The 7,847-nt window shown below is 38.0% G+C and overlaps 1 protein-coding gene across 2 annotated transcripts in view; it reads right to left on the reverse strand.

Annotated features, from left to right (window-relative positions):
- LOC5568156 (E3 ubiquitin-protein ligase listerin) overlaps positions 1–7,267 on the reverse strand; it is a 70,986-nt gene extending 63,719 nt beyond the window's left edge. The window contains exons 1-3 of one of the 2 annotated variants that reach the window (XM_021843215.1): positions 7,180–7,267; positions 6,975–7,103; positions 6,030–6,622 (exon numbers count right to left, since the gene is read on the reverse strand). In XM_021843215.1, the coding sequence (XP_021698907.1) occupies positions 6,030–6,622; positions 6,975–7,007 (626 nt within the window). In that variant the 5' untranslated portion in view covers positions 7,008–7,103; positions 7,180–7,267. Of the gene's footprint in view, positions 1–6,029; positions 6,623–6,974 lie in introns of both variants that reach the window. The other variant, XM_021843214.1, reaches the window with a different exon arrangement.
- Between the last annotated feature and the right edge of the window lie 580 nt (positions 7,268–7,847).

Here is a 7,847-nt window from a genome sequence, read left to right on the forward strand (position 1 = left end):
ACGCTGTGTTAACAATAGAAAACCAAAGGTATTTTACGCTACTAGCCTAGAAATTCCAAAAAACATTTTGTTTACATTCGACAAATTTCTGACAAATTCGATTTCTGTGCATAACGTGTTGTAACGGTTGCATGGATGAACCGAATGACTTAAATAAATTTCAGTCAAAATATAGACATTCTTCTTACACAAACGGTTGATGTAAGAGTAAAACAATCTTATCTAATCAAATAACATGCACACTGATTGGACCTTTTGATTCGAACTGGGAAATTTGATACAAAATGGCCCAGAGAATCCAAAATATATTGGTTACCCTATAGATCACTGTTTCTCAACCTTGGTAACGGCGAAAAAACGGCTCGCTATGAGGTGTTCGTATCAGTGTGCTTTTTACATGGTCGGGGGTCCGCGGACCCCCTGTTGAGAAACGTGGCTATAGATGAAACATATCGGTACAAACCGCGAAATGGGAGCCTTTGATGTTTTATTCAAGAGATGGTTTTTAGCACTAAAGTCACATTTGTTAGAAAAATTCGGTACATGAGCTTATGAGGCCATTCAGTTGTTTGACATTGATTATATTATAGAAAACAGACATGAAAAACATTGGAAATTGATCAATTTCACCCGAAATTAAGGTACCTTGTTAGCGGCTAATGGATCAGTAGATAATTTTGTGTGTTCCAACAGCAACTCATACAAAAAATACTAAAATTAAAAAGTGTCGATTTAAGTACACAGCCTTTTTTAAAGCTGTTGTAGCTATGATTTGAACATTAAAAAGTATCAGGATAAATAACGAAATTCGAAATAATGCATATGTCGCTGATTTCCTAAAATTTGGCTACAATGTTACATACACGCAGAGAAAACAATTTTAATGTCAAATATATTCTGTATCATTACAACAATATATCTGTATTATTTGCCGGCTTATAATTGCCTTTCATTGTTTCAATAACAATTCTTAATTTGTTTCAAAAAGAAAAATTGTTGAATTTGACAGCTGCTTTAAACGGGGTGCAACAAAATATTTTTTTGTTTTAACTATTTTTTCTTATGAAACAACAAATTTTTGCATTGAAATAAAACCTTCAATTTTTTAAATTAAATTACACTGTTTTTTTATGTGACAATGTTCTTTTTTGAAATAAAAACACTTTTTTGATGGTTCCAGTTGATTTATTTTTTTTTTTTTTTTAATAAACAAAATGATAATCGCTTCGAAACGTCTACTTTACTTTTATTTATTTCGTGAAAGTAGAAGTATTGGAACATGCACCAACATCCATTTAACTGGAGAATGTTCTCCGCGGCAAAGTGATGGGATAAAATCATCAGTTAACTGCAATACTGGAGAATGCATTGATGGAATATTTTTTTTAGAAAAGATGGTTGAATACTTACCAAAAATATTCTGATTGTGGTTTTGAATTACAAACATTTTGACCTGAACTTCTTGTACGAACATTTTAACCACGCCATGTACTTCAATACAATTCAATGTATCGGAAATATTCACTTTTTCACCATTTCTACCAAACAACATAATGGCGGGACAGTTTTTATGCTACATGCATAATTATTAGAATCAATAATGATGTAAATTGAAACAAATAAACTTTCATTTGAAGTAAAGTTTTTCTTTTGTTGTTTCAAAAATAAATTTATTTAAAAATGTACCCGGTAAATCCAACAATATTGTTGCTTTATTCTGATAGAAATTATTGTTGTTTCAACGCATTTTTTTATTACGACAAATTGAACAAGTTTATTGAGAACAACAAAGTTATTTATTGTTTTTAATAGCTGGTATTTCTCTGCGTGTAACAATAATATAAATCGAGTGAATAGTTATATACAAAAGATGTTACGTAGGGGAGGGGGGATTACAGCAGTGGTAAATTTGCGTTACGTAATATTTGAATTATCCCAACATATTAAAACGATACAAATCATCTTTGGCATGCACACTGGGCCAGGAACAGAATTTAGCCAAACAAAACCTCTAGCGCTTTAAGAGTGCATTTTTTCGGGTTGGTGTCAAAGGAGACTTATATTAAATTTATTTGTTTTTCAATTTGATGATGAAAGTTGGTTAGAAACTTCGCCGCATAGGTGGCTCTGCGCTGCAAACTTTTTGTGTTGCGTCCTAGAGCTTTCACTTCTTTGGCAAAGTTTTAGAACGTGTAAAAATACGACAAGTTGTCGAAGACACCAAAGTTCTAGAACTTCAAATAAAAAAGTTATGGTAAAATGTGTGTAAATCACTTGGTTGGTTGGTATGACTTTATTAACGAGATTTTTAGCCCTGGGCTAGTTCATCTCGGGACCAACGGCTTTACTTCCCTTCCGAAGGAAGTCGTCACTATAACTTTTTACGTCATAAGTGACTATGTCGGGGATGGGATTCGATCCCAAGTCCTCAGCGTGAGAGGCGAGTGTTCTAACCACTACACCAGGTCCGTCCGTCCGTCCGTCCCCACTTAAATTTTACGTTTTTTACACTTTTCACGTCAAAAACGTAAAATGTTTAATTCTTTACACCATGCGTCACTTAAATTCGATAGCACGCATGTACTGTGCGATAAAAAAAATGTTTTTATGAAAAAAAAATTTGAACAAATTATTGCAACATAATTTTTAACATAACTTAACTCTGAAAGTTGAAAATTTTTGCAAAAATTTATCAATGTTCCGAAATACGCTATATTTAATCTACCAAATGTCAAAGTTTTCCGGATGTATATTTCGATATATTGGGATGGTACACAAATTATGTCACGCTAAATTTCAATATTTTCGAAACACACCCCCCCCCCCCCTTTGTCACACTTTTTGTATGGGCTCTCCGAAAATTTTGTAAGGCTTGTCACGCTTGGCCTGACCACCCCCCCCCCCCCTCGGAGCGTGACATAATTTGTGCATGACCCCTATTTGAGATATCTAAATTCAAAATAACCATCTTCTCCACATGTATAGAATAGACTTATTATTAATTATCATTATACTACAAGATTTTTGACACATTGCGTTAGTTGTTAATCAAATACTTTTATTTTAATACATTCTGTGAATTGCGATTAATTTCAGAAAGAACTGTCTCGACACCGTCATAACTGAATGATAGTGTTTTGCACATTTTTTACCATAACTTTGTTAGTTGTAGTCATAGAACTTTGGTATCTTTGACAACTTATCGTATTTTTACACGTTCTAAAACTTTGCCGAAGACACGAAAGCTCTACCCAAGTAACCACTAGCCCGCTAATTCGCCTTTTTTGTCTTATAGGGGTATTATACGGCTTATATAAGGCATGTTAGCTTTGTAATAGCACTATATTAGCACGGAGGGCGAATTAAAGTGCTATTTGGTTACTTGGGTAGGACGCGAAACAAAAAAGTTTAAATCGCAGCGCCACCTATGAGGCGAAATTTCAAACTAACATTTATGATCAAATTTAAGAGCAAACAAATCCAAGATAAGTCTTCTTTGACACCAATCCAAGAAAAGGCACTCCTAAAGCGCTAGAGGTTTTGTCTGGTTAAATTCTGCTCCTGACCCTGTGTTTGACTAAAAAACACGAGAAATAGGAAGGCAGCGAAAGCCGGAAGAGTGCGTTGGACAGGGCATGTTAAAAGTCTACCGGACAACAACCATGCAAAGATGGTGTTCGCTTCGAATGCGGTTGGTACAAGAATGCTCCGTGCCTTCTTGTGAGCGAGGTAGCTTGATCAGGTGCAACTAGATCTTGAGAGTTTAGGCCAAAATCGAAGTTGGAGGGACACAGCCATGGACCGAGTCTTGGCGTAACATCGTTAACGAGGTTTTATCACACTTATTGATGTTGTTGGCGCGTTAACTCGTGGCCAACTCCGGTAAGGTCGGGGTTCACTTTTACTATTACACTTTACTTCACTACTTAACACTTGGATCACTTTTCACTCGAATATAATCACGCGGCGGATAAAACAATACTGATTGGGTACGCGAACAGCTCGCGTATTCGTAGCACCGCACATGCGTTCTAGAAAACACACGCGGAAGCTCTTAGAAGCTCGTGGAAGCATCGCGATACGCGGGCCGCTATCGTCACTGCCACTGAACGATGAACTCTTGGATGAACCACGATGACGACGACGCTGATTGCGGGACACTCACTGTTGGCACTCACACTCGATGTGGGAACTCTCCCAAGTTCTAGCTGAAAACTGAATCGAATGGTCACCACCAGCTCAAACCGCTGTCTGGTTCTCTAGATTTGTACTCTTGAAAATTTGAGGTTTGGCTTCGATGCATCTTCACCTTAAGGCAACATCCTGAGTACATCAGAATGTACACTCAAAAAAATCCAAACGTCATTGCTACGTGAAAAATCACGTAGATCATTCCAAATTCATTTTACCTCCACTTCACCCACCTCCATAACCACCAAATAGTAACTCGGTAATGTTTACTGAGGTTACCTATCGCACTTACTTGGAATTCACGTAGTCTGCTTCTATTCTATTCTTCTGAACAAAAATATATCGACACCTCTGGCGACGAACCATTCAAAGAATGAGATGCGTTTGGTAAGTGATTTCATTCATGTACACTCAAAAAAATCCAAACGTCATTGCTACGTGAAAAAACACGTAAGCGCCAAAACATGTTCATTCCGTCAAGTTTACCTGTCGAAGGTAATTGCTACCGGACAACGAATGAATGTGAAATTAAACACCGGTATCTTGCATCGAATCTACCTGTAGACCTTACGTGGAAAAACACGTACCTACTTTCCAAGTTCATTGTATGGTATTCATGCGTCAGGTGAACTGAAGACGAAATCTGTTGTGGAATAACGTACGCTCTCAGGTTCATTTTGACAGCTCCGATTTCTTCATTCAGTTTGTTTTGTACTAAAGCCTGATTTGCTGCTGAACAGGAATCGCTAAAGAAATTTCTCGCCGATTCCATGCAGAAATTTTCTACAGCGACTCCCATTTGAACTGACATTTCTTTTCAACTGCGTACTGCGATCAGAAAAAAGCACTTCCTTGATCGATTCCTTGCAGGAATTTTCCATGCATCAAGATAGGCCAAGAAATTACTTGTCAGCAGCGAATCAGGCTTAAGTGTGAAAAGAACGGGTTGGCGCTAAGTGTGAAAATTTCCAATGTTGACAACAAAAATACATAATGCACAAACATGAAAGAGGTAATAATTGATAAATTAAGTTCATGGTAAGCTTTGAGCACGATGTTTATGTATAGATTTGTTTTGTCTTCTTTATTATGTAAAGGACGATTTTCATCGGATTGCAGCCGCTTTTTGCTTTATACCGATTCACCTAGAATACTCCAATTCTCGACCTGGCTCCGGAAGTTTCTACTCATCATACAACTAGAGATAATATGTATCGACAAATTGTAATAAATATTTGAAAGTGATAGTGTTTCAATAACATATAACAACAAAAAAACATTGCAACAGAGAAAAATGAACCCCAAACAAACATTGTTACTATTCAAAGTTTCAGTAATATTCACTAGGAAAACATCTACAATCCAATGTAATGCTTTGTAAAAGGTACTAATAAATAACGTAGCTGCTACGTGAATCTTTAGTAGTACGGAAAAAGTTCATCAGTACGGGAGTTCATTCTGTGTCACCTATGATTCACGTAGAGCCTACGTGAAAAGTGCGATGGAAAAAAAAACTACGTATGTTTCCACGTAAGCTTGACGTGTGGATTATTTTGAGTGTAACACTAATCGAAATAGTCACCTATAAGTCTATAAAAAAACGTCGACACTATTGTTTTTTTTTTGTGATTACAAAATAGAAGTAAAGGTATGTTACCTTCAATATGTATCATGTATTTAATATATTAATTATATTACGCCGACACTTGGAGTGTCAAACCAATCATTGTTTTTTTTTAATAAATACATAAATGCAATATTCATACCGTTTTCACGATAATGATGGTGGTGCATTAAAATATTACTCACTCTATAATCGTCCAGCATTAATTACTCACTTGGGATTGCTCAGCGTGATCGCCGTGTGCACCGTCAAATTTTTCGTGTAATAATCCAGAATCTCACTTTCACAAAACACAAACACTTCCCGCAACTTGCTGGCGGGGAACGCGCTGCTGAACGACTGTCCGGCCAAGCTAGCGGCCGGGGCGTACGTATCGTACTGTGCGGAAATCCAGGCCGGAGCCAACTGCTTCAGGAAGGGGGCAATGTTTTTTCCCGCCTTTGTCACCATGGCGGATTGTGCCTGCTGAGCCGATTCCCTCACGCGATGCTCCACATCCGTGGACAGATTGCTGTAGAGTCGTGGCCAAAACGGGAGCACCGACTTCACGACTTCCAGATCCGATTTGCCAATGAGTTCCGTAAACTCTTGCAAAGCTTTAGTCTTCGTGACGGGATCTTTCTTGAGCATCTTCTTCAGCACAATCTGAAAGGTGTCGTCCAGGTTGGGATCGATGTCCTCGCCGTGTGTCTCGATCTGGACAAAACTTGGCACCACAGGCATCTTGCTGCTGTCCAGAGTCGTAAATCCGAACAAGGTTGGCACGGTACTTCCCAACATTTCCGCACTGCGGCCACTGCTAGATGGCTAAAAGAAGAAAATAAAAACATGCCGTGAGGGGACTATAAGCACAAACTAATGATCTAACAATCGAAACTAGATTGAGGACATGTTAAACCGATTGAATATGAATTTCCCGTATTGTGAAATCGATAGCGCCATTGCGGCAAAGGGTGGCAACAAAACAACATACGTCAACAACTTTTGCAGCAAACTTCGACATTAACAAAAAGTGGCTATTTTCCTCAAAATAGCATTGCATTTTGGTTTTATTTTACCAAAATAGGAACAACAAACGAACCATTATTGATTCTTTATAATTCTTGACGCATAATTAGCAAAAATCCATCAAATAACGGAAATTTGCCTAAGTCCTTACCTTAGTGTTATTTTTAGTTCGTTTTCCACCCATAGCTTCGCACTTTCTCTGCAGACGTTTATTTCAGAACGGAGGCGATCCAAAACGAATCGGAATTTTCTAACCAAATTGCAAATAACAATCGAATATCTATTGAGAAAAAAAGACAATCGAATGAATGTCAATCAATGCACACGCAAAACTAACGCGACGATTGCAGGAGCACCTTTTTCACGATTCCTAGCCACCTGCCCGTGCAAACGTCAAAATGGAACTGAAGATGCATGAAAGAAGACAAAGCAAAGGGAGCAATGTCACCCGCCGCCGCAAAAAGGGCAGGCGGGCAATACTTCAATCAGGGGAAGCGTTCCCGGGAAATTTATGAAACATTCAACAAGAGCTGCATAATGGACCAATTCTCGCATAACTTCTGATCTCGCCCTAAAAGCCATTGGTAATCATGTGTGTAGCTCGTTGTTTCTGAGCATTTGCATGGATTTTCATGTTATTTAACAATGTTATGGGGAAGAAAGGATCAATATCTACCTGCTAGTAATATTTGTTTGTTTTCTTTCATTTGCTCAGAAACATCCAGCTACGCACGTGGTTACCAATGGCTTTTAGGGCGTTATCTCAGAGTATGCGAGAATTATTCTCGCATACTCTGAGATAACGCCCTAAAAGCCATTGGTAGCCACGTGTGTAGCTCGTTGTTTCTGAGCAATGGAAGAATAAGCATCCAAACCAACATCACGGGCAGGTAGATAATGATCCTTTCTTCCACATAGTGTTGTTAAATAACATGAAAATCCAGTCAAATGCTCAGAAACAACGAGCTACACACATGGTTACCAATGGCTTTTAGGGCCTGATCTCGCCATAACTTCTGATCTC

This window comes from Aedes aegypti, chromosome 2, assembly GCF_002204515.2.
Source record: "Aedes aegypti strain LVP_AGWG chromosome 2, AaegL5.0 Primary Assembly, whole genome shotgun sequence".
Taxonomy (NCBI): Eukaryota; Metazoa; Arthropoda; class Insecta; order Diptera; family Culicidae; genus Aedes; species Aedes aegypti.